This window comes from Podarcis erhardii, assembly GCF_964252035.2.
Source record: "Podarcis erhardii genome assembly, chromosome: 13".
NCBI lineage: Eukaryota > Metazoa > Chordata > Lepidosauria > Squamata > Lacertidae > Podarcis > Podarcis erhardii.
In genome coordinates, this window is record NC_138502.1 from 45,322,122 (window position 1) to 45,348,999 (window position 26,878).

At 49.1% G+C, this 26,878-nt stretch overlaps 1 protein-coding gene across 2 annotated transcripts; it reads right to left on the bottom strand.

The window, feature by feature from the left end:
• Positions 1 to 593: 593 nt before the first annotated feature.
• Positions 594 to 26,680, bottom strand: THNSL2 (threonine synthase like 2). Of its 2 annotated transcripts, none has more exons than XM_081836338.1 (9): positions 26,544 to 26,680; positions 22,043 to 22,282; positions 14,321 to 14,515; positions 10,965 to 11,117; positions 7,276 to 7,506; positions 5,678 to 5,826; positions 3,617 to 3,742; positions 2,547 to 2,698; positions 594 to 924 (listed from the first exon to the last, which is right to left on the bottom strand). In XM_081836338.1, exons 2-9 carry the CDS (start codon positions 22,263 to 22,265, stop codon positions 714 to 716), a joined length of 1,440 nt encoding a protein of 479 aa, XP_081692464.1. In that variant the 5' UTR covers positions 22,266 to 22,282; positions 26,544 to 26,680; the 3' UTR covers positions 594 to 713. The 2 variants fall into 2 exon arrangements, with proteins under 2 accessions (XP_081692464.1, XP_081692465.1); XM_081836339.1 differs by having other exon boundaries at positions 26,422 to 26,553.
• Between the last annotated feature and the right edge of the window lie 198 nt (positions 26,681 to 26,878).

The following is a 26,878-nucleotide window of genomic DNA, read 5'->3' on the forward strand; positions in this document are numbered from 1 at the left end:
GTGGAACACCCTCCCGTCGGATGTCAAGGAAATAAACAACTATTGGACTTTTAGAAGACATCTGAAGGCAGCCCTGTTTAGAGAAGTTTTTAATGTTTGGTGTCTTTAATATTCTGTTGGAAGCCACCCTAAGTGGCTGAGGAAACCCAGCCAGATGGGTAGGGTATAAATAATGAATTATTATGATGATGAATTGAAATGGAAAATGGAAATGCTATGAAATGTAGAACGTATAATGTTTGGTGTTTTTAATATTCTCTTGGGAGCCGTCCAGAGTGGCTGGGGAAACCCAGCCAGATGGGTGGGGTATAAATTTATTATTACAGTGGTACCTCTGGTTGCAAACGGGATCCGTTCCGGAACCTGAGCAGAACGCAACCTGAGTCTGTGCGTGTTGCGATTCGCCGGTTCTGCGCATGCGTGTGACATCATTTTGCACGCCTGCGCATGCGCAAGCAGCAAAATCCAGAAGTAACCCTTTCCAGTACTTCCGGGTCGCCGTGGGACACAACCTGAAAACACTCAACATGAAGCAAACGCAACACGATGTATGACTGTACTATTGTTGTTGTTGATGATGATGATTCTGCAAGAACTGTGACACAACTATGCTTTATTCATTAGCAAAAGCAGACCAACTCTCTTATCATATGCCTTGCATAGCAGCAGGAGACTTCGATGGAGCAATCAACTAGGGGACTCGTTGCAGATGTTCAGCTTGGCGTAGCATTTCTCTGCTTCGCAACTGCTTCTATTTGCAGCCGCAGTAGTTTTGCCCAGTCATCGCCTCTCTTCAGGGCGCAAGATCTGGTCTCCATGTTTTTCAGCTTCCTTATCTCAGGCGAGATGTCGAGGGTGAGATCGGCTTTAAGAACAGCATTTTCAAACTTCACAGGGGAGGCAGGAGCCAAGCAGCACCTGGAACTGGAGTGGAAGAAAAGAGGAAATGAGCACATCTCTGCAACAAACCTCTAAACATGTCTGAAATTTGGACAGAACTGAACGGGTTCCGTCTCAAAGAATGCTCTTGCCGCAGTAAATTTGTTGATCTTCAAATCCTTGTGGGTCTTTTCACATATTGTGCCCTAAACAGCTTTAGCCCTGTAGACCTGAAGGAGCGTCTCCACCCCCATCATTCAGCCCAGACACTGACGTTCAGCTCCAAGGAATGGGAAGCTACAGGGAACCAGGCAAAGGGCCTTCTCGGTAGTGCCACCCGCCCTGTGGAACGCCCTCCCATCAGATGTCAAGGAGATAAAAAACTACAAGGTAAATTTATAGTATTATCTCCCATGCTGTAGATGGGGGAGTGGATACTAATACTAATAATGAAGAAGAAGAAGAAGAAGAAGAAGAAGAAGAAGAAGAAGAAGAAGAAGAAGAAGAAGAAGAAATTTATACCCCACCCATCTGGCTGGGTTTGCCCAGCCACTCTGGGCGGCTTCCAACCAAATATTAAAAACAATACAGCATCAGACATTAAAAACTTCCCAACACAGGGCCGCCTTCTGTTGTCTTTTAAAAGTAAAATAGTTCTTTATTGCCTTGACATCTGCTGGGAGGGCGTTCCACAGGGTGGGCGCCACTACCGAGAAGGCCCTCTGCCTGGTTCCCTATAACTTCACTTTTCGCAGGGAGGGAACCGCCAGAAGGCCCTCGGCGCTGGATCTCAGTGTCCAGGTTGAACGATGGGGGTGGAGACGCTCCTTCAGGTATGCAGAACCAAGGCCGTTTAGGGCTTTAAAGGTCAGCACCAGCACTTTGGCTCAGAGAGAGCAGGTTGCCCGAGTTTGCAGCAAAGGCAAGATCTGAAACAGCGGCTTCTCAGTTCACAGCTCAGTTTCTTAGCGACTATGCTACCCCAGCTCATAATGTGTGTGAGAGAGTGTGTGCAGCCTTTGCCAACAGTTTTGTCCCCACTTGTTCACATTTTGCATTCTTCAGGTGAACTTCAAGATGGTGCTGTGTTTGCTGCCTTGTCCCAGACAGAATGTTTGGATTGGATATGATATCCCGCTTTGTCACTACCCGAAGGAGTCTCAAAGCGGCTCACAATCTCCTTTTCCCTTCCTCCCCCACAACAAACACTCTGTGAGGTGAGTGGGGCTGAGAGACTTCAGAGAAGTGTGACTGGCCCAAGGTCGCCCAGCAGCTGCATGTGGAGGAGCGGGGAAGCGAACCCGGTTCACCAGATTACGAGTCTACCGCTCTTAACCACTACACCACACTGGCTCTCTCTGAATTCAGCACACCACACTGGCTGAACATGATTTTTATCAACATCATTTTATGTTCACAGGATGGCTATTATACTAGTAAGAAACAAAAAGCACAGATGGTGGTGGTTGTTGTCACTGTTATTTTATTAATCTGATTATAGCTGCAATGTAATTTATTTATGCAATTAATAATAATAAACATTTCTTTAAAATTGTCACATTCATTTGCATGCTTTAGTATATTATAATAATACTAACAATATTCTCTAATATATATAATTCTGTAATAAGAAAGCTACGAAAGTGGGCAGACAAATTCATGCTTACGTGCTTGGATGGCAACTGGAATGCTTATAATGGTAGCAAACAGCAGTTGCAGAATGGGGACAGAGGAGGTAGCGGTTGTCCTCCCAGCAGCGTCTCATGGTTTGGACAATTTCTTCATCAGAGACTGAGCAAGACTTCAGACCTTCAGAAAGCTGCAACCAGACAGAGGACTCAGAAAGCTGAAACCAGACTCAGAGGATACAGCTGCAAATACAGTGGTAACTCAGGTTAAATACGCTTCAGGTTACAGACTCCGCTAACCCAGAAATAGTACCTCAGGTTAAGAACTTTACTTCAGGATGAGAACAGAAATCGTGCAGTGGCAGCGGGAGGCCCCATTAGCTAAAGTGGTACCTCAGGTTAAGAACAGATTCAGGTTAAGAACGGATCTCCAGAACGAATTAAGTTCTTACCACTGTATAACACTTTAAGTACGTTTTTTCCACAGTGTTTTTTCCTATATGTGTAGATTCCACCAGAGGGACGCGGGTGGTGCTGTGGGTTAAACCACAGAGCCTAGGACTTGCCGATCAGAAGCTCGGCAGTTCGAATCCCCGCAACAGGGTGAGTTCCCGCTGCTCGGTCCCTGCTCCTGCCAACCTAGCAGTTCGAAAGCACGTCAAAGTGCAAGTAGATAAATAGGTAGCGCTCTGGCGGGAAGGTAAACGGCGTTTCCGTGCACTGTTCTGGTTCGCCAGAAGCAGCTTAGTCATGCTGGCCACATGACCCGGTAGCTGTACGCCGGCTCCCTCGGCCAATAAGCGAGATGAGCGCCACAACCCCAGAGTCGGTCACGACTGGACCTAATGGTCAGGGGTCCCTTTACCTTTACCTAGATTCCACCAGAGAAAATGGAGACATCGCCTGCCCAGTGAACATCGCAAGTGGTTGATTGGCACATTTGCATACTGCCATCCCTCAGCACCACAATGATTTCTCCACCAATACCTCTCCTCTCCCTTCCAGGAAGCGATGTTTCTGATGTGAGGTCCATCGCACGGAAGCCGCTCCTGAAAGAGAGCCTTCAAACTAAAAGTAAACTGAAAAATCATTGGCAAATCATAGCTAACCTTCTTTTGCAACTGGGTCGGGAGCTGGACTTTTTTAGCGGAGTAAAATTCTTCCATCACACTTCGGACCAAGTTGCTGTCTGAGCCAGAGGACAGCCAAAAAATCCTTTCCATGTTGTAAGGTTCCTAGCAAAGGAAAAGAGGGCACAAGCCGTTTTCTAGAAGGAGGTTTATGTTCAGAAACAAGCAGGTATTTAGATATGGGAAAGATTATGCAGGAGCCAAAGGAAATGGATTGCAGGAAAAAGGCACCCATCAACAAATCTCATTACATTGGTACCTCGGGTTACAGACGCTTCAGGTTACAGACTCCGCTAACCCAGAAATAGTACCTCGGGTTAAGAACTTTGCTTCAGGATGGGAACAAAAATCGTGCAGCGGCAGCAGGAGGTCCCATTAGCTAAAGTGGTACCTCAGGTTAAGAACAGTTTCAAGTTAAGAACGGACCTCCAGAATGAATTAAGTACTTAACCCGAGGTACCACTGTACACAGTCACATTCCAGAAAGCCCATGGGGCTAGGGTGTGGCTCTAAATCAGGGAGATCAGATTTTTCAGGACTACAACTCCCATAATCCCTGACCACTGGATATGGCTTATGGGAGTTGGAGTCCAACAGCACCCAGAGAACAACAGTTTCTCCATCCCTTCTCTAAATAGTTCAAGGGAATGGTCTTAGGATCTTGAGGCAGCTGAGTCACTCTGCAAGGAGTTCCTTCACTAACCAGGGCCTCATCCAGGAATAATATCCCAACAGACTTCCCCAAACTGACTCTCTGTGTTTCCCTCTGTACCTTTTCCCTTGAGAAGGGGAGGAAACTGGCAGGCAAACTCAGGCACCAGTAGTTCCTGTGAAGGCCAGCTGGAATGGAAGCCATATGTAGCTGGTTCCTAAGCAGAGCCACAGCCCCATTCCTCCATCTGCGTCAGCCTGATGGATGGAATAGCTGATGATGACTGACAACTGGGGGAGAGAGGAGGCTGATGGAGCCGATCTCCCAGCAAGGCTGATGGAATGGTCCATCAATGGAGTGAGAATGACTGGGGGAGGCTCAGGGAATAATAATAATAATAATAATAATAATAATAATAATAATAATAATAATAATATTTATACCCCGCCCATCTGGTTGGGCTTCCCCAGCCACTCTGGGTGGCTTCCAACAAAATATTAAAATACGGTAATGCATCAAACATTAAAAGCTTCCCTAAACAGGGCTGCCTTCAGATGTCGTAGTTGTTTTTCTCTTTGACATCTGGTGGGAGGGCTTTCCACAGGGCAGGTGCCACTACCGAGAAGGCCCTCTGCCTGGTTCCCTGTAACTTGGCTTCTCGCAGGGAGGGAACCACCAGAAGGCCCTTGGTGCTGGATCTCAGTGTCTGGGTAGAACGATGGGGGTGGAGACGCTCCTTCAGGTATACTGGACCGAGGCCATTTAGGGCTTTAAAGGTCAGCACCAACACTTTGAATTGTGCTCGGAAATGTACTGGGAGCCAGTGTAGATCTTTTAGGGCTGGTGTTATATGGTCTCGGTGGCCGCTCCCAGTCACCAGTCTAGCTGCCGCGTTCTGGATTAGTTGTAGTTTCCGGGTCACCTTCAAAGGTAGCTCCACATAGAGCGCATTGCAGTAGTCCAAGCGGGAGATAACTAGAGCATGCACCACTCTGGCGAGACAGTCCGCGGGCAGGTAGGGTCTCAGTCTGCGTACCAGATGGAGCTGGCAGACAGCTGCCCTGGACACAGAATTGACCTGCGCCTCCATAGACAGCTGCAGGTCCAAAATGACTCCCAGGCTGTGCACCTGGTCTTTCAGGGGCACAGTTACCTCAACCAGGACCAGGGAGTCCTCCACACCCGCCCGCCTCCTGCCCCCCGAAAACAGTACTTCTGTCTTGTCAGGATTCAACCTCAATCCATTAGCCGCCATCCATCCTCCAACCGCCTCCAGACACTCACACAGGACCTTCACCACCTTCACTGGTTCTGTTTTGAAAGAGAGGTAGAGCTGGTCCTCACATTTCTACCATAGTAAACAGCACATTCCTCTCCAGGTAAATTACCTGAATATCCATTGCTGAAGCCAGTGTTGACTTCATAGACCTGGACAGTGAGAAATCACCCTGTTGGATAGCTCTGTGAACCACATCGTTGTCATTTACCACTGCCACAAGATCAATGGGGAGCCCCATCTTCTGTGCAAGACACCCAGCTGGACCAAAGAAAGAAACCATCAGTAATTTGTACCACAGATCTTATGTAAAGCAGATGCACATTATGGTACCGAAATCATTTCAACCATTCTATTTGATCTGATTGTCAATACTGAATACAGCTGTAATTGGTGATATTGGAAGTTGATGGCATTTTACTGTTAATTTAATTGCTATGTTTTATGGTTATATGTTTTGCATGGTTCCTTGTCGGTCCCCCATGAGTAATGAAACCTGGCCAAATTATGCAAAACAGCAAAACCAAATTATGCAAAACAGCAAAACTGCAGAAATATGTAAAGCATGCACTCTGCTCTGAAGAAGTGTGCATGCACACGAAAGCTCATACCAAGAACTGACTTAGTTGGTCTTTAAGGTGCTACTGGAAGGAATTTGTTTTGTTTTGACTATGGCAGACCAACACGGCTACCTATCTGTAACTGCTCTGCTTATGTAATTTATGCAGGTTGCAGAATTTAGTTGTTCTGGTTACATAAATTGGCTGTATTCCAGTGCCCAATCCCAGGTCTATGACAATTAAATATAGGGGCTCAGGCAATGCCTGTGGCTCAGCGAACCACGACGAACTAGGAGAAATATTCAGCAAACCTCAGAAATTTGGCCAGATTGTTTAGGAGTACTAAAGGTAAAGGTACCCCTGACCATTAGTTCCAGTCATGGCCAACTCTGGGGTTGCAGTGCTCATCTCGCTTTATTGGCCGAGGGAGCCGGCGTACAGCTTCCGGGTCATGTGACCAGCATGACTAAGCCGCTTCTGGTGAACCAGAGCAGCGCACAGAAACGCCGTTTACCTTCCCGCCACAGCGGTACAGTGGTGCCTCGCAAGACGAAAATAATTCGTTCCGCGAGTCTCTTCGTCTAGCGGTTTTTTCGTCTTGCGAAGCACGGCCATTAGCGGCTTAGCGGCTATTAGCGGCTTAGCGGCTTAGCGGCTTAGAAAAAGGGGAAAAAAGGGGGGAAACTCGCAAGACGTTTTTGTCTTGCGAAGCAAGCCCATAGGGAAATTCGTCCTGCAAAGCGCCTCGAAAAACGGAAAACCCTTTCGTCTAGCGAGTTTTTCGTCTTGCGAGGCATTCGTCTTGCGGGGCACCACTGTACCTATTTATCTACTTGCACTTTTGACGTGCTTTCGAACTGCTAGGTTTGCAGGAGCAGGGACTGAGCAATGGGAGCTCACCCCGTCACGGGGATTCGAACCGCCGACCTTCTGATCAGCAAGTCCTAGGCTCTGTGGTTTAACCCACAGCGCCACCCACGTCCCTTTAGGAGTACTAGGTCTGCACTAAAGCAGCAAAATAAACAGTTGTCTTTGACGTGCTACTCGTCTTACAGCTTCTCCCATCTCCAGCGATGCAACTTTCAGACAGGTCCAGCACAATTCATCACGACTCAAGGAAGCATTTTGGTGGTGGTGGTGTTTTGCTAACCTGTGAGATTTCCTCCTCCCCCAGTTGGAACAACCACCTCCACAACTGGCAGCGGAGTAACATCCATAGATGGAGCACACCGGAAGTAGGCATAGAAAAAATGAGCGATCTGCACCAGAATTCTGGACCAGTTGATCGAATTCAGACTCATCAGGTTGTGTCTCCTTGAAAAATCTTCGTCCGCAAACAGTTCTTTGATGGGCTCATCAATTTCATCACTGTTGCCTTCAGCTGGAGGGAGAAGCAGGGATGGAAGAGGCAGGCATGAAGGGTGCTACGTCAGTCATGTCGCAGAAGTGTGCCGCGCTCAATGCCAGCCTAGTGGTGAAGGGGATTGTGAAGGAAGCAGGGCACCAAAGATTGTAAAAGGACCTACCAGCTGATGGCGAGCGGTTGAGGATGAAATCCGTAAACTAAAATTTAAACCTCCTGTCCCATGTGTGTATGTGAGAGAAATACCGCCATACCTCATGTTACGTCCGCTTCATGTTACGTTCTTTCCGGTTACGTCCCGTGGCGACCCAGAAGTACCGGAAAGGGATACTTCCGGGTTTCGCTGCTCACGCATGTGCAGAAGCGCAAAATGACGTCACGCACATGCGCAGAAGCAGCAAATTGCAACCCGTGTGTGTTCAGATGCGCTGCTGCGGGTTGCGCTATTTTCAAGTTGCGAACGGACCTCCAGAACGGATCCCATTCGCAACCAGAGGTACCACGGTACGAGAGTAATCAGGCTGCGAAGCACTTTTAGCAGAGTAAAAACACTTCGTGCTTTTTACTGGGCTCTGAGCAGAGGCCAGGCATGTATGTCTGCTCACATTGCTGGCTTGAAAAGAAGAAACAGACAGAGGCAAGGAGGAAGGAGAAAAGATTAAGATCCTTAGCCCTATTTCCCAGCACAGGATGTAGGGAATACAGTCGTACCTTGATTGTCAAACGTTTTGGCTCCTGAACGACGCAAACCTTAAAATGACTCTTCCGGTTTGCGAACATTCTTTTGGCTTCTGGTTGGCTGCAGGAGCTTCCTGCAGCCAATCAGAAGCTGTGTTTTGGTTTTTGAATGTTTTGGAAGTCAAACGGACTTCCAGAACGGATTCCGTTCAATTTCCAAAGTACGACTATAATATCACACAGATCTGTCTTCTCTAGGAATACAAGAACTCTGTGAGTCTTAACCCCTTCATATACTTATGTAGCAAACATAATTGTGATTTTGACTGCAGATTTCCCAACACTGGCAGTGGTCCATTGAGTTCAAAACTGTCTACACCGAGGGCAGCCAACATGTTGTAAACTATGTTGCGGGCTTTTTTGGATGGTTTTAGATGACTAGGAGAGGATATTTTACTTGTTAATTATCCTCCTTCTTTCCACTTGTGTGAGAATGCAAATACCTATTTCAGCAGAGAGAGAAATCACTATCCGTGTGCGGTTTATCTCCAGAAGCTATTTGGTACAAGGTTCCATAACCAGTGCTATTTTTTAGGGAAAGAGGTGCCGGAACTGACCATGAACATGCTTGAGAGCAGTACATGTGAAAAGGATCTAGGAGTCTTGGTTGACCACAAACTTGACATGAGCCAACAGTGTGATGCGGCAGCTAAAAAAGCCAATGCAATTCTGGGCTGCATCAATAGGAGTATAGCATCTAGATCAAGGGAAGTAATAGTGCCACTGTATTCTGCTCTGGTCAGACCTCACCTGGAGTACTGTGTCCAGTTCTGGGCACCACAGTTCAAGAAGGACACTGACAAACTGGAATGTGTCCAGAGGAGGGCAACCAAAATGGTCAAAGGCCTGGAAACGATGCCTTATGAGGAACGGCTAAGGGAGCAGGGCATGTTTAGCCTGGAGAAGAGGAGGTTAAGGGGTGATATGATAGCCATGTTCAAATATATAAAAGGATGTCACATAGAGGAGGGAGAAAGGTTGTTTTCTGCTGCACCAGAGAAGCGGACACGGAGCAATGGTTCCAAACTACAAGAAAGAAGATTCCACCTAAACATTAGGAAGAACTTCCTGACAGTAAGAGCTGTTCGACAGTGGAATTTGCTGCCAAGGAGTGTGGTGGAGTCTCCTTCTCTGGAGGTCTTTAAGCAGAGGCTTGACAACCATATGTCAGGAGTGCTCTGATGGTGTTTCCTGCTTGGCAGGGGGTTGGACTCGATGGCCCTTGTGGTCTCTTCCAACTCTATGATTCTATGAGTCTATGATTCTATGAACACCTCCCTTGTTCTCTTAGAATGGCAATGGCGCCACCTGAGAGGTGCTGGAACTGAGCTCTGGCGAGTTCCGGCTGAAAAGAAAGCTCTGTGCACGGCCTTCTAGAATAATCATGATATCCAAGGATGCTTAGGCAGACTGGGATTTTGTCTCCCTTTTTACGTTTCCCTTTTAACAATGAAATCACTCTCAGACTGTTTAAGTAAACAAGAAAAATACAAGGTTTGCTCACTTGGCAAAGTCTTGCCAGGATTCAACAAATACAGTGATGAAAATCAGGCAGGTAATAATTCTTAAAAGTTACAAATGTCCATAGCCCAAAATGGAATGAGCTCCCTATTGGAAAACTCACAGACATCCTACCCCACTGCAGGTAAAGAGAAGAGCGTGCAGTGACTTAAAGTAGAAAATACAGTGGTGCCCCGCAAGACGAACGCCTCGCAAGACGGAAAACCCGCTAGACGAAAGGGTTTTCCGTTTTGGAGGCGCTTCGCAAAACGAATTTCCCTATGGGCTTGCTTCGCAAGACGAAATGTCTTGCGAGTTCCTGCGGGGTTTTTCCCCTTTTTCCCCCCTTTTCCTAAGCCGCTAAGCCGCTTATCAGCTGATCCGCTAAAAGCCGCTAAACCGCTAATAGCGCTAATCCGCTAAGCTGTCAATGGGCTTGCTTCGCAAGACGAAAAAACCGCTATACGAAGAGCCTCACAGAATGGATTAATTTCGTCTTGCGAGGCACCACTGTATTAAGTTTCGGTGGTTCCCTTTCCCACCACACAAGTTTAAAGGATGTGATAGTTTGGGACTATCTAGCAATCGTGCATTTGTAACTTGGCTGCATATCCTCACACAGACTTTAATACTTATCACCAGTGCTTTTTTCCTATTAAAAAAAATGTTTAGGGGTACTCTCATTTTTGTACTCATATTGAAACAGGTAAAGGGAAAGGTACCCCTGACCATTAGGTCCAGTCGCCGACGACTCTGGGGTTGCCCGCTCATCTCGCTCTATAGGCCAAGGGAGCCGGCGTTTGTCCGCAGACAGTTTTTCCGGGTCATGTGGCCAGCATGACAAAGCCACTTCTGGCAAACCACAGCAGCGCACAGAAACACTGTTTACCGTCCCGTTGGAGCAGTACCTATTTATCTATTTGCACTTTGACGTGCTTTCAAACTGCTAGGTTGGCAGGAGCAGGGACCGAGCAACGGGAGCTCACTCCGTCACGGGGATTAGAACCGATAACCTTCCAATTGACAAGTCCTAGGCTCTGTGCTTTAGACCACAGCGGCACCCACATCCCCCATATTGAAATACTGCCCCTCAATGAGGCCAAACTTAGATTCACAAAACGTTTAGGGGCATGCGTACCCCCCCCAAAAAGCACTGCTCACCACTCCTAGCCACTAGGCAACAAATCCACAATGACCGAACCCAGAAGCATTCTGAAGTTAAAAATGAAGTCGCTCACTGATAAACACATGGACGTTGTCTTCAATCACTGTCGTCATCTGCCGCTCTTGCACCTGAGTGCAGAGGCCACGTGGCAGCAGAACAAATATGTCCACGTTCTTTTCACCCCGGACACTTTCGATGGCTGAACTCCCAGTATCCCCTGAAGTCCCTGTTTAGAAAAATAACCAAGACTGTTAAAGACTTGCTGGGAGGCTGCAAGGTCAGAGGAAAAGAAAGCTCACTCCAGGCCATCAATAACACTGGATCCACCTTTAGGTTCCCACTCCCATGGTTTGACAATTTCCCACCTACCCATTTCGACTCTCTGGCACCCTATCTGCATAATCTAGCAATTCTAAAATATAGACGTGCTTTTACTCTCACAAGATTGAATGTGTTGTCCTCAGCTGTACTTGAGGGACGATTCCAACAGATTCCACACGAAAAACGCTTATGTCCCTGTGGAGATGGCAGTACCAAATCGGTGGCGCATGCCCTTCTGGCTTGCGCTCTTTATAAAGACTTGAGGAATGAGATTGGCACCCCTGTTTTATTGTCCATTCTGCATCGCCCAGCCACTGCCACAGTGTCCTTTCTCTTAGCAGGTCAAGATGAGCAGGTGACAGCAAAGGTTGCAAGGTTTTTAGTTGTGGCAATCAGAATAAGATCCACTATTTGACTATTGATTCAAAACTCTAAAATGTATTTTCTATAATTGACTTTTTTATTTCTATTCTTTGTATATTGTATTGTTGTTTTATTGCTATGGCCAACGGCTGATGCAAATAAAAATTCATTCATTCATTCATTCCCACTGCCCTGAGCATAAGAAGATTCCATCCAGTCCGGTATCCTGTTCTCACAATGGCCTATGAAAAGGCTGCCAGCAAGACCTGAGAGCAACAGCAATCTCTCCACTATTGATTCCAACCAACTGGGATCCAAAATACATATTGCTTCTGACAGTGGAGCTTTGTGGCTAGTAGCCAAGGTCTGCCTTATCCTCCATGAACTTGTTTAATCGTCTTTTAAAGCCGGCCAAATTTATGGCCATGGCCGATAAAGTCCCAACCACAGAAGAACGGCAGATCAAGTTGATGGATTATGCCAAAATGGCAAAAAAGACAGGAAGAATCAGAAATCAGGAAGACAGAAATTTTAAGGAGTGGGGGGAAATCTGATTTAAATAAAAAATTCAGATTTTATTTTATTTTTAAAAAATCATTGATTTTTATCCGCCCTGTTTCTTACTCTCTACTCTGTCGAGGTGCCCAAAATATGCAACCCGTGGCAATGGGTTATAGAACTCACAAGAATGGGCCTAAATGCAAAAACAAATACTTTCAGGCCAGGGAAAAAGAAACAACAAATGCATCTTGAGCAAAGGCAGCAAAGGTATGCCCCGTGGAGGACCTTAAGGTCCATAAATAACAGTACTCTAGAGCAGTGTTTCCCAACCTTGGGTCTCCAGCTGTTTTTGGACTACAACTCCCATCATCCCTTGCTAGCAAGACCAATGGTCAGGGATGATGGGAATTGTAGTCCAACAGCAGCTAGAGACCCAAGGTTGGGAAACACTGCTCTAGAGGTCACGGGCCCTAAGGGAGTCAGATTAGCCTCAACCAGGGACAGGGCCTTCTCAGTGATGGCTCCGGCCTGGTGGAACGCTCTGCCTCATGAGACCAGGGCCCTGCAGGATCTGATTTCTTTCCGCAGGGCCTGTAAGACAGAGTTGTTCCGCCTGGCCTTTGGCTTGGAATCAGCCTGATCCCCTTCCCCTCTTTCCTTTTCCTTCTGTGATGGAACCCCTATTTGGGGACTTCCCTGGCTTTTCTGGCCCACGTAGGACCATTCTGGATAGTTGGCTGTGGTGAAGATTTTATTATTATTATTTTATTTTAATATTAACCTTGCTTTATTGAGCTGATTAACCTTGCTTTAATTATTGCAGATTAAGCCCAACTCCTCAAGGCAGTTCTTTTTTTTTTTTTAGTCTGTGCATAGCCTTACTATTATTATTAACAGTTACAGATAGGTAGCCGTGTTGGTCTGCCATAGTCAAAACAAAACAAATTCCTTCCAGTAGCACCTTAAAGACCAACTAAGTCAGTTCTTGGTATGAGCTGAAGAAGTGTGCATGCACACGAAAGCTCATACCAAGAACTGACTTAGTTGGTCTTTAAGGTGCTACTGGAAGGAATTTGTTTTGTTTTTATTATTATTAAAGATTTTCTTGTTTTACAAAAGTGTTTGCAATGTCTCTCTCATTTGTTTGTTTTTTCCATGTAACATTTTAACAAATCAGTTTCATTTGTTGAGGCATTGGGAAGAAAAGGGGGAAAGAGGTGGAGGGAGGAGAAAGATGAGTCAGTGTGGGGTCAGGTGGAGATGTTTCTATTTTACCTGCTATATGTGGGGTTTTGTGTCAGCGTTGCTTGTGCAGCTTCTTTGCTGTTTGCTTGTGTTCCTTTGGTGGTGAGAGAGGTTGGGGTTGTCCCAGGGTGTGGTTGTTCATTTGTGGTTGGCTGTGGTGATCTTTGTTTTTGTGTGTGAGTGGGGTGGGTTGGTGTTTTGGATCAGGTTAGCCATATTGATTTGTATGCTGTTGGTGGGTTTTTGTCCTTGTTTTGTTGGGCAGTGTATGTGATAAAGGGGGCCTTGGTGAATTTGACATTTCCCCCCCAAACAGTTTTTGATCTGGGCTTCCACTGGAATGAGGCTGTGTTTTAAGTTGTACAGTGGTGCCCCGCAAGACAAATGCCTCGCAAGACAGAAAACCCGCTAGACGAAAGGGTTTTCCATTTTGGAGGTGCTTCGCAAAACGAATTTCCCTATGGGCTGGCTTCGCAAGACGAAAATGTCTTGCGAGTTCCTGCGGGGTTCCCCCCCCCCTTTTTCTAAGCCGCTAAGCCGCTTATCAGCTGATCTGCTAAGCCGCTTATCAGCTGATCCGCTAAGCCGCTTAACAGCTGATCCGCTAAGCCGCTTATCAGCTGATCCCCCAAGCCGCTAAGCCGCTTAACAGCTGATCCGCTAAGCCGCTTATCAGCTGATCCGCTAAGCCCCTAAGCCGCTAATAGCGCTAATCTGCTAAGCCGCTAATGGGCTTGCTTCGCAAGACGAAAAAACCGCAAGACGAAGAGACTCGCAGAACGGATTCTTTTTGTCTTGCGAGGCACCACTGTATTTTAATCCTGTTTTTAAGTCGTATTTTAATCAATTGTTTTTATACCTGATTTTAGCCTCCCTGAGTCCGGTCTTGGCTGGGGAGGGTAGGGAAAGAAAGAAAGAAAGAAAGAAAGAAAGAAAGAAAGAAAGAAAGAAAATTATTAAAAACGAGCAGAACTCCATTAGTCCTAGATGTAAACATACCCACTAGAATTGTGACACGCTTCTTCTTCTTCTTCAGGAAATATTGCAGGAACTGCCCCGTACAGGACAACGATAGGTCCTTGAAAGCGTACGTTACGCCGTGCCACAACTCCAGAACGTTCAAGCCGTTCTCCAGTCTTGACAAGTGAACAATATCTTTGTGCCTGAACCTGCTGAATGCTCTGTCAATCAGGTCTAGCGGAAGACGACAAGTCAAAAGACATCATTAGCTTGGAACCATGAAAGAAAATATGGCAAAACAATATCAACGATAACAGAATGGCAGACGCTCATGATAGAATATTTCCAACTAGCAAAATTGATGGGAAAAGTTGGAGGAGCTTTAAATCAGAAAATATATAGAGAATGGAAAATATTTAAGGAATATATAAGATTACGATGTACAAATAATACCATCTTAGCAGAACTGGAATGATGATACCTGTAAACAAAAATGAATGAAACGAATACTTTAGTGGAATACATGAAAAAGGATATAATGTAAAGCTGTGTGATAAAATTATGATTATATAAACAGTATAATGAGAACGATTGGAAGTTTAAGGCATAATTTGATGGTTATGATTCGGCATAAATTTTTTGTTCTTTTTCTTTTCTTTTTTATCTTATTATCTTCTTTTTTCTTGTTCTTATATCTTGATGTGTTGGGGGGGGTTTTGTATTCAATTCTTTTATACTTACCTTCATTGTAAATGATCATTTGCGTCTGTATTTTAAACCAATAAAGATTTACCATGGGGGGGAAATTTTTAAAAATGGCACAGCAATATATTGGCCCTTCAAACATATTAACATGACGGTCAAGTCAAGTTTTACCTCAGTAATGCTGCACTCCAGAATAAGGGCAACAATATTTAATTAGGGGAAATGCAAGGCCAGGGGTCCACAAATTTGGGCTAATATTTGTGGTCAGACAAAAGAGGTGTGGCGAGCAGAACCCTGGTTCATCCCTAAGGCCTGGGGACCAGTGGTCAGGGATGATGGGTGTAATGAATGTATGGGGGTTGCTCGTGTGAAAGTTGCCACCACACCTGGCTAGGTAGCCTGGTTAAACCTTTCCTGACTGGACAGCCCTTCACTTCGTGGCTGTTCAGTCGCTAGCAGAATCCGTCAGTGGGCGTTTCTTAAACTTCTTCCAGCACAGAAGCTCTTTGACGCCAAGTCTACGCCTACTTTCCCTGCGCGGAAGTCTTCTGCGCAGGGTGGGTGTGGGCAGAGGAGGACCTGTGCTCTCCCCGCTGGTCTCCAGCGAAGAGTCCTGGTGTGATGGCCTGGGATTCCGATTCAGAGGATGAACCAGAGGAATCCCAGCCTGCACAGGAGTCCCCGCCTCCAGGGCCGGCTGAACTGGGGCAAGGCCTAGATGCTGAAGAGCCTGCACCTGTGGCAGAGCACCAGGAGCTGGCCCCAGGTGAAACCCTTCAGGCCCCAGAGGGGCTTGAGGACTCAGTGGCTACAGGTGAGCCTCCTCCAGGGCCCAGTAACCCTTCGGCCTCTCCTGATCTGCAGAGGCTTAGGGCAGAGAGGCGAAGGGAACTGGTTGCTCCCAGGAGGAGTGCTCGCCTTAAGGCCAGAGGAGGCGGGGCTCCTGGGGGCCGGGACCGCCCCTGGCCTTAGAAGAGGATAAAAGCCCAGTCAGCCCGGTCCCAGGTTGCGGGAGCAACGTCGTTGTTGGCTTTGGACCTTCCTGTGTTCCTGATCCCTGCTTGGCCTCCTGTTCCTGACCATCCGGTGCTCCTGTTCCCTGCTCGGCCTCCTGTTCCTGACCATCCGGTGTTCCTGTTCCCTGCTCGGCCTCCTGTTCCAGCGTTCCTGTTCCCCGCCCGGCTCTCCGCCTCGGACCTCGCCCCTCTTCGTGTGGACTCAGACTACGCTCACGGTACCTTTCCCCCGGGTCCAGCACAGTTTGCTCCCGCCACACCCGCACTCCCCCTTCGTTGGGGTGCGTTCGGGAAGAGCCAGAGGCCATGGCTGACCAGGCGGCTGCGCTGGTGGCTTTGGCCCAGAAGAACCAGGCCTTGACTCACACCGTGCAGCACCGACGCGGTTACGGCACTTCAGCAGCGCTTGGAAGCCCTACCGGCTCCTGGGGCCGACGCCCCGGCTCCTGGCAAGTACCCAGTGGCTTTGCCCGAGAAATTTGATGGAGCCCCGGCCAGCTTTCCCATGTTCCTCGCCCAAGCCAAGCTGTATATTCAGGGGCGAGCCCGGAACTTCCCTGACGACCGCACCAAGGTGCACTTTTTGATTAGTTTGTTAAAGGACCAGGCGGCCAAGTGGGCGTTGCCGCTACTCAGGCAAGACTCCCCCTTGCTGGCAGACTATACGGGGTTTTGCAATCTTTTGGAGGCCGCGTTCGGCAACCCCCAGAAAGGGAGTCAAGCCAACCGGGCGATTCGGCAGTTGAAACAGGGCGAGTCCACGGTGGCCGCATATACCACGGAGTTTCGGCTGTTGGCACAGGACTTGACCTGGAACGACTCGGCATTGCGGGACCAGTATCTCGAAGGGCTTTCGGACGAGATACTGGACCAGCTGGCCACAATGGAACGCCCCACCACGCTAGACACTCTCATTCAACGGAGTCTACAGATAGACGACCGGCTGGAGGATCGTCGCCAGGCCCGGGGCCGACGACACCTCCAGTTCTCGGCACCAGTTTCTTCCGGCAGCCCCACGGTCACAACTGAGTTATCGGAGGAGCCTATGCAGCTCGGGGCAGTGCGGCCACGCCTTTCCCCCGCAGAGAAGGTGCGGCGTCGGGAGGGGAATCTATGTCTCTACTGTGGCGGAAGTGGACACTACGCTCGGTCCTGCCCTGAGAAACGCCAGCCGCAGGGAAACCGCCAACCCCCAGTAGCTGATGGCCCTAGCTACCGGGGGTCCCAAACAGCGCAGAATGGGCCCGCACCAATGGACTTGCAACATCTTATGGTTCCGGTACGTTTATACCCTCCAGGTGGGCCCTGGATTCTTACCCATGCTTTGGTGGATTCAGGAGCAACCTGTTCTTATATGGACGCTGCTTTTGCTGCCCATCATCAGGTGCCACTTCGGAACAAGCCAGAACCAGTCCAGGTGGAAGCAATTGACGGACGGCTTCTACGTTCAGGAGCCGTTACTCAGGAGACCCAGCCCCTGGTCCTGTGTCTCCAGCAGCACCGGGAGTTGCGAACTTTGGACATTGCCTCTATGCCCCGGTTCCCCCTCGTGCTCGGGATGGACTGGCTGGAAGCTCACAACGTTCAGATTGACTGGGTCAAACGGACTGTGCACTTCCCAGACCCATGTTCCCATGCTCAATCCGAGACGCTGGCGGCCGCGCCCACGGAGGAGGCAGCACCCACGCTCCCAGCCGTGTACCAGGACTACCAGGACGTGTTCGAGGAACGGGGGGCAGACCAGCTGCCGCCGCATCGGCCTTTTGACTGCGGCATAGACCTCCAGCCCGGAGCGCCCTTACCAGTGAGTCGCTTATATTCTCTAACAGAGCCAGAGCGCGAGGCTTTGCAGGACTTCTTGCGCAAGAACCTGGAGCGTGGGTTCATTAGGCCTTCCACCTCGCCTACCGCGGCACCAGTGCTCTTTGTTAAGAAGAAATGTGGGGAACTTCGCCCTTGCCATGATTACCGAGCCCTGAACAAAATTACCATCCCAGACCAGTACCCCTTGCCCCTTATCTCAGAGTTGCTGGAGCGGGTGCAAGGGGCACAGGTGTTCACCAAGCTGGACCTCCGGGGGGCCTACAACTTGATTCGGATCCGAGCCGGGGATGAGTGGAAGACAGCATTTGGGACCCGGTACGGGCAGTTCGAATACTTGGTTATGCCTTTCGGTTTGTGCAACGCGCCTGCTGTGTTCCAACGCTACATCAACCACGTGTTCCAGGACTTGTTAGACAAGTACGTGGTGGTGTACTTGGATGACATACTGGTTTACTCCCGTGACCCGGCTCGCCATGAGGGACATGTCCGGACCGTGCTGCAGCGCTTGCGTGAGCACCGTTTGTACGCAAAGCTCAGCAAGTGCGAGTTCCATCAGCGGACTGTGGACTTCCTTGGACACCGGCTCTCTCCAGATGGGGTGCAGATGGACCCTGGGAAGGTGGCAGCGGTTCGAGAATGGGCGGCACCCCGGAACCGCAAGGACCTACAGCGTTTCCTGGGGTTCGCCAACTACTACCGGACCTTCATCGCAGATTATGCTCATCGCACCACCCCGTTGACCCGGCTACTGCGCCCAAAGACGCCGTTTTCCTGGGACAAGGAGGCAGAGGAGGCGTTTCAGGGGTTGAAGGCCTGTTTCCAGAGGGCGCCAATCTTACAACATCCTGACCCCTCTCGACCCTTTGTGGTGGAGACCGACGCCTCCAGTACGGCTCTCGGTGCCGTCTTGTCTCAACAGAATGGACCTGAAGCGCCACTCTTACCCTGTGCCTTCTATTCCCGCCAGCTCCTACCAGCGGAGCGTAACTATACTGTGTGGGAGCGGGAACTACTGGCCATCAAGGTGGCCTTTGAGGTCTGGCGCCACCATCTTGAGGGGGCACGACATCCGGTGGAGGTGAGAACCGACCACCGGAACCTGGAGTACCTCCAGACCACCCGCAAGCTGAACCAAAGACAGATCCGGTGGGCGTTGTTCTTTTCCCGGTTCCAGTTCCGGATCCGCTACATCCCTAGCTCTCAGAACCAGAAGGCGGATGCCCTGTCCCGGAAACCTGAAGACAACTCAGACACGGTACAGCAAGCAGAACCCACCACGATCCTACCTCCAGCTGCATTCCTGGCCACCCAGGAGGCGGAGCCACTGCAGGCTCGGGTGCGGAAACAGCAGCGGGTCGACGCTTGGGCCCAGGAACAACTCCAGGAGCTGGCTGAAGGGTCCAGCCCACAGTATCCGGGGCTGGTCCTGCATCAGGGCCTTCTGCTGCACCACGGTCGTCTGTACATCCCGCCAGGGCCACTGCGGCTGGAGGTTCTCCGGATGGCCCATGATGCCCCAGCAGCGGGGCACTTTGGACGGTATCGGACCACCCATCTGGTCAGTCGTGAGTTTTGGTGGCCCCGCCTGAAGGCTGACGTGGCTCGATACGTTGCTGGTTGTGATGTCTGCCGGCGCGCCAAGGGCCCTACCGGGCGACCCCCCGGCCTACTTCAGCCATTGCCAGTTCCACCGCGCCCTTGGCACACGGTTTCGTTGGACTTTGTAGTGGACTTACCCCCGTCTCGTGGTTGTACCTGCCTCCTAGTTTTCTCCGACCATTTCACCAAGATGGTGCACTGCGCCCCCTGCCCATCTGTACCCACAGCCAAGGAAACCGCTCAGCTGTACCTTCAGCATGTCTTCCGCCTGCATGGCCTACCTGAGCGCGTGGTGTCCGACCGGGGCGTTCAGTTCACATCCCGGTTCTGGCGAGCATTACACCAGACCCTCGGGACAGAGGTCTGCCTCTCGTCAGCCTACCACCCACAGACCGATGGCCAGACGGAACGGGCGAACGCGGTGCTGGAGCAGTACCTCCGGTGTTACTGCAGCTACCAGCAGGATGACTGGGTCGACCACCTGGCATTGGCGGAGTTCGCCTACAACAACGCGGTGAATGCGTCCACCCAGCAGACCCCGTTCCAGGCCAGTTACGGTTATCATCCACGGCTGTTTCCAGATGTGCTGCCGGCATCCGCGGTCCCGGCGGTGACGGAGTGGCTTCAAGAGCTCCAGTCCCAGCAACAGCTTTTGGTGGAGCAACTGCACCAGGCCAAGGAAGCGTACAAAGCCTAGGCCGACCGCCACCGCCAGGTGGGGCCGGAACTTCGCGTCGGTGACCTGGTTTGGCTCTCCACTCGCCACCTCCACCCCTCTCGACCTTCGCGGAAGTTGGACGCCCGATTCACCGGCCCGTTCCCTATCGTGGACCAAGTCTCTCCTGTGGCATTCCGTCTCCGGTTACCCGCAACCCTGAAGGTTCACCCGGTCTTCCACAGGTCCCTTCTGAGTCCAGTGGCCCCACCCGACGAGTTCCACCCGAACCGTCCCCGACCGCAGCCAGTGTTGGTTCAGGGAGAGCCTGAGTACGAGGTGGAACGCATCCTGGACTCCCGATACCGCAGGGGAAAGCTGCAGTATCTCATTGACTGGAAGGGGTACGGACCGGAGGACCGTTCCTGGGAACCAGCGGCCAACGTCCACGCACCTGCCTGCCTCCGAGAGTTCCATGCGACGTACCCCGGCAAGCCGGGTCCGGACCCTCGGTTGAGGGGGGGGCCTGGGAGGGGGGATGGTGTGATGGCCTGGGATTCCGATTCAGAGGATGAACCAGAGGAATCCCAGCCTGCACAGGAGTCCCCGCCTCCAGGGCCGGCTGAACTGGGGCAAGGCCTAGATGCTGAAGAGCCTGCACCTGTGGCAGAGCACCAGGAGCTGGCCCCAGGTGAAACCCTTCAGGCCCCAGAGGGGCTTGAGGACTCAGTGGCTACAGGTGAGCCTCCTCCAGGGCCCAGTAACCCTTCGGCCTCTCCTGATCTGCAGAGGCTTAGGGCAGAGAGGCGAAGGGAACTGGTTGCTCCCAGGAGGAGTGCTCGCCTTAAGGCCAGAGGAGGCGGGGCTCCTGGGGGCCGGGACCGCCCCTGGCCTTAGAAGAGGATAAAAGCCCAGTCAGCCCGGTCCCAGGTTGCGGGAGCAACGTCGTTGTTGGCTTTGGACCTTCCTGTGTTCCTGATCCCTGCTTGGCCTCCTGTTCCTGACCATCCGGTGCTCCTGTTCCCTGCTCGGCCTCCTGTTCCTGACCATCCGGTGTTCCTGTTCCCTGCTCAGCCTCCTGTTCCAGCGTTCCTGTTCCCCGCCCGGCTCTCCGCCTCGGACCTCGCCCCTCTTCGTGTGGACTCAGACTACGCTCACGGTACCTTTCCCCCGGGTCCAGCACACCTGGAGACCCCTCTCCGATTCCCCCAACTGCCCCCCTTTATCCCTGGTGTTACGCTGATTTCCTTCCCCAGCCGATGAGTTCCCTCTCTCCCTGCTTGGCCCTTCTCCGGCATCGCTTGGGAGCCCTGCCTCCACTTCTGGCTCCGATGTCAGTTCCCTGACAATGGGAGTTGTAGTCCCAAAACATCTGGAGGGCCGAGTTTTGCCTATGCCTGCTTTTGTTGGGAATGCAGCACAGAAGGAAAGGGTTAACTCCGCCCCCTGGCTGCTGCTTCTTGCAGTCTTGATCTTGATCTCCACCCATGACTGCTACAGTCAAACCTCGGTTATCGAACTGAATCTGTTCCAGAAGCCCTTCCAGCTTCCGAAATGTTCAATAACCGAGGCGCGGCTTCTTGTATGTACTTGTATGTACGTCTGTTTTTCATAAATGTATTTATTTTAAATTAATAAAGATATATTAAAAAAAAAAAAATCCAACTTTAGCACCCTGAGTGGTTCAGCCCCATCTGCTTCTCTGGAACTTGTCTCCTCTTGCTGAAGTTTCAAACTGCCCTGAGAGCAGGGACCAGGAATTTTGTTGCACAACGCACATTGATAAAGTCGAATAAAACACAGTATGAATAATCAATACTACCAGCACATCTACCGCTGCTGTCGAGTCACCCGGAATTCATTACATTATACGAAAGGGAGCAAATAACATTTTCCCATGAAATAAATCTAACATAGTTTTGAAGGCTGTCAAATCTCAATAGCTGATCTGGATTCATTTACCATTTAGTTCCGCTTCTGGAATAAGCTCAGGCGAAATGAAGAGAGAGCACAATTGCTTCACCAGTTCTGGGTAAGAGAAGCTGCTCCATTTTCGAAGTGTGGCAGAGTCTAAAGCCGGGATTTTTTGAGGCATGAAAAGACCACCATCACTTGCATAGCCTGATAAAAGAGCACCTTCAAAATCGACACTTCCGGCTCGTCCTCTGGTGCTGACATACCTCATGTTTCTGTTCTTGATCCCTGCAACACACAAAGCAATTACAGCAAATTATCTTCAGACCTGACGATCTTCAGGCTATTGAGACATCTCATAACTTTTGCCTTCCTGTGACCAGTATTTCTAGCAATCAGAAAGAAACCAGATTTGCCAATCCTGAACCAAAAACAATCAATCAACCAATATCAAATACCTTTATTAGCATCACAGTATAAAACATTTCAATTAACTGGAATAATTAAAAAGACAAGGGTGAAGCTATCAAGGTCACACTATGGTTGTGTGCATTTGGATATCCAGGCATAGACAAACTCAGCCCTCCAGATGTTTTGGGACTACAACTCCCATCATTCCTGGCTAACAGGACCAGTGGTCAGGGATGATGGGAGCTGTAGTCCCAAAACATCTGGAGGGCTGAGTTTGCCTATGCCTGTGCAAACCTATTTCCCAAAAGGATAATTCGTTGGGAACCCTTTTGGGTAAGATTGTGGCTAAAAAGGAAGCTACTAAAGCAGTAATATCTTTGTCCCGATCTGCCAGGAGAAAGCTTCTTTGGTTTCTTCTCGGAGTTGTGGGCCAGAGGTCCAACATTTTGCTCAGCATCAGTTGGCGAGGTCTGCTGTGTAAAGGGCAATCTAAGAGAATTTGGTCCATTGAATCTGGTACTTTTCGACTGCAGGCACACAAACGGGCTTGAAATGGAATGTGTGAGAATCTGCCAGGGTCGGATTTAGGTTTGTTGAGGCCCTAAGCTCCTGAAGATAATGGGGCCCATTTAAAGGTCCAGCTGTCCTTTGTCAACAACAAATTGTCGCTGTTTTTTGTTGTTGAATACATGCTATATGGTACTTTATGGACCTAATAGGTATCTAAAACCATTTGCACATAACAAGATATGTATTTTATCAAAGTAATTGTTGAACTGAAATACAATTAAGAAGTAGAAATGAGCCAAACAGTGATATTTTGGGCAGCAGGTTAGAAGGAGGAGCCTACACAACACAAAACAGTTGCTGTATGTAGGTTTTATTTTATTTGTTTCTTATCTTATATTTTGGAAATGTAAATCCAGTTTTGTTTCCCTTTAAAAAAATTGGGGGGCCCTTAAGCTATAGCTAAGGGATGCGGGTGGCGCTGTGGGTTAAACAACAGAGCCTAGGATTTGCCGATCAGAAGGTCCGCGGTTCGAATCCCTGTAACGAGGTGAGCTCCTGTTGCTCGGTCTCTGCTCCTGCCAACCTAGCAGTTCAAAAGCACGTCAAAGTGCAAGTAGATAAATAGGTACCGCTCCGGCGGGAAGGTAAACGGCGTTTCCTTGCGCTGCTCTAGTTCTCCAGAAGTGGCTTAGTCATGCTGGCCACATGACCCGGAAGCTGTACACCGGCTCCCTCGGCCAATAAAGCGAGATGAGCGCCTCAACCCCAGAGTCGGTCATGACTGGACCTAATGGTCAGGGGTCCCTTTACCTTTACCTAAGCTATAGCTTGTTTATCTTATACGTAAATCCAGCACTGGACTCTGCCTTTGGTCACTGAAGAGGGGAAAGCATTTAGTCTTGCAAGCATAAAAACTCTTCGATGGGAAGGAAGTACAGTGGTGCCCCGCAAGACGAATGCCTCGCAAGACGAAAAATTCGCTAGACGAAAGTTTTCCGTATTTTGAGGTGCTTCGCAAGACGAATTTCCCTATGGGCTTGCTTCGGAAGACGAAAACGTCTTGCGAGTTTTTTCCCTTTCCCCCCCTTTTTCTAAGCCGCTAAGCCGCTAATAGCCGCTTAGCCGCTAAGCCGCTAATAGCGCTAATCCGCTAAGCTGCTAATAGGCGTGCTTCGCAAGACGAAAAAACCGCTAGACGAAGAGACTCGCGGAACGGATTAATTTCGTCTTGCGAGACACCACTGTAGTAGATCCTTTAGATATTTGGCACAGGCTGAACCAAAATTATTCATGGGGTGCCTCAGCAAAAGTCTCCATTTATAGCAAACTGGAGGTGGTGGAAGGAAATGTTTCAAATTTGAAGAAAGAGGGTCCACGACATTTACTGAAAATTGCCAGCTACAGTAAACCAACACTCATGCCTTGCATTTTGTTGGCTCACTTGTTTTGCCTGTAATGCCAGAACTCCAGAACTTTGATTTTTGCTCGTTTCCAGCAAAGCGCCAACAGCATCCAACTAGCCCAGCTTGAGTTGCAAACTGCAGCTGATCTCAAGAATGAGGTTCAAAGTTCAGCAGCACTGAAGGACTGGCCTCATCGGGGCGGCATGATGAGTACTGGATAAAAGCCTGCACTTTGGCCTTGCCTGAAATCAGTGTTGTTGTTTTCCAGGGCTGCATGTCGTTCTTTGCAGAAAATGTACAACTGCCAACGAAGCAGAAGACATTTGCCAAGAGTCTTAGGGGATGGACATTGTTACAGAGTTATCTGTGCTGCATTGGCTACATTTATGTGCTGTCTTTTTGTCAACCCTGGTCTCTCGGCTCCTTTTTTTTTTTTTTAATGATATTTATTAAAAGTTTAAAAATTACAGAAAAAAAGAAAAGAAAAAAAAGAAAAAAAGAAAACAGCAAAAAGATTTAACAAAACATACATTACAAAACATAAAAAAGGGGGGGAACCAATACAACAATAACAATAAAAAAAGAACACAACCAATATTCCATATCTTAATTTTCCAATTACTTGTTTCATCGACCTCCTCACACCTCCCTTTTTGTATTCTAGTTTAATTATTTGTTTCAGCAAATTCTTTCCATCTTTCTCAATTTTTACTGGGTAATTTATCTTAACAGTCTAACCTATTAATTAACTCTCGGCTCCTAGTCCAGCTCTCCAGCCAGTACACCACACTGGCTGTGTGTGTGTGTTTATAAATGGATTACAGGCATGACACAACTGGAAAATGAGTATCCTTGGGTACCAGACCTTTTGTACTGCTGCATTATGGGTAGGAGGGAGAGTCACTGCAAGGAGACAGGCCTGGGAAGGGAGAAGCCAAAGGGCTTCAGCTGAGTCAATGGAGTGGAGTGGGCTTCACTTATGTCAATTGTCCTTCAGATGTTACCTAGTGTGGTTCGTTTTGAACAGGGGTAGGCAAACTAAGTTCCGGGGGCTGGATCCGGCCCAATCTCCTTCTAAATCCAGCCTGCGGACAGTCTGGGAATTTTTACATGAGTAGAATGTGTCCTTTTATTTAAAATGCATCTCTGGGTTATTTATAGGGGCATAGGAATTCATTCATATTTTTTTTCCAAAATATAGTCCGGCCCCCCACAAGGTCTGAGGGACAGTGGACTGGCCCCCTGCTGAAAAAGTTTGCTGAGCCCTGTTTTTGAGGCTCCAATCAAAGGCTTTGCAATTGGAAAAAAGGGGGGGGAGTCAAATATCAATTTTATTTTCCATCTTACTGCAGGTTTCATTTCATTTCCCAAAATAAAATTTCATTTTACAGTTTATTATTGTTTATATTCTGAATTTGATATACAGCATATGACCCATGGGCGTTGCCAGGATTTTTGTTAGGGGAGCGCAGGCCTTTTGCTGGGGGAGAACAGAATCTCAGTAATTATTATTATTATTATTATTATTATTATTATTACCCGGCCCATCTGGCTGGGTCTCCCCAGCCACTCTGGGCGGCTTCCAACAAAACACTAAAATACAATAGCTATGTACAGTGGTACCTCGGGTTAAGTAAAGGTACTTAATTCGTTCCGGAGGTCCGTTCTGAACCTGAAACTGTTCTTAACCTGAAGCACCACTCTAGCTAATGGTGCCTCCCGCTGCTGCTGCTGCTGCTGCGCCACTGCGCAATTTCTGTTCTCATCCTGAAGCAAAGTTCTTAACCCGAGGTACTATTTCTGGGTTAGCGGAGTCTGTAACCTGAAGCGTATGTAACCCGAGGTACCACTGTATTTGTATTGATTGGGGGGGCAGCTGCCCCTCCCTTCTCCCACCTTGGCTACACCCATGATATGGGCGCACCCAAATCTTTTAAGGTCTCCAAAGGTCTCAGTCCGGCCCTGAACGCTCTGCACCTGCTCAGGAGCACTCTCGCCCTGTGATCATAAGGGGATGGAGAGCAAGATGCCAGAGCCGAGTCCCCGCGGTGAGCCACAAGTTGAATTCCCAAGACATGCGTGTTCCGCTGCTACAAAACCCACCCGGTTCCCGAGGCGGGCGCGCAACGGGCCACTCCGCACCAAGCGCGTAAAAGCGCGCAGAACTTGGAGACTCCCTCTCGCGTGGGAACGCAGTTTGGGATCAAGGCAACTCCGTTTCCTACCGGCTCCACGGAGCCCTCGCTTGCGCAGATCCTTCCCCTTCCTCCGAGGAGGCGAGGCTCCTTGCAAAAGCAAGCGACGGGCCGGAGATCCGGAGATCTGCTGGGCAGATCCCAAAAACCCCTAGAGGTAAGGGAGCGCAGAGACTTTCCCACGCCCGGACACTTCCGGTTCTCGATTAAAATCCTCCCCGCGATGAAGCTCATCTGGATAGAAGGAACAAAAATTTTAAAAATTGCTTCCAGTAGCACCTTTGTTGTTGTTTAGTCGTGTCCGACTTTCAATCTATATCTTATACGAGCTGGGCTAAATAACTGCCTTTTTTTCCTTCCAATAA

Coding starts and splice junctions, on each gene's coding strand:
- THNSL2 (XM_081836338.1), bottom strand. CDS start 22,265: ATGAGGTATGTCAGCACCAGAGGACGAGCCGGAAGTGTCGATTTTGAA. Junction 11,118..14,320: donor GCGTGTCACAATTCTAGTGG/GTATGTTTACAT, acceptor TTTTCTAAACAG/GGACTTCAGGGGATACTGGG. Junction 2,699..3,616: donor CGACCCAGTTGCAAAAGAAG/GTTAGCTATGAT, acceptor GTCTGGTTGCAG/CTTTCTGAAGGTCTGAAGTC.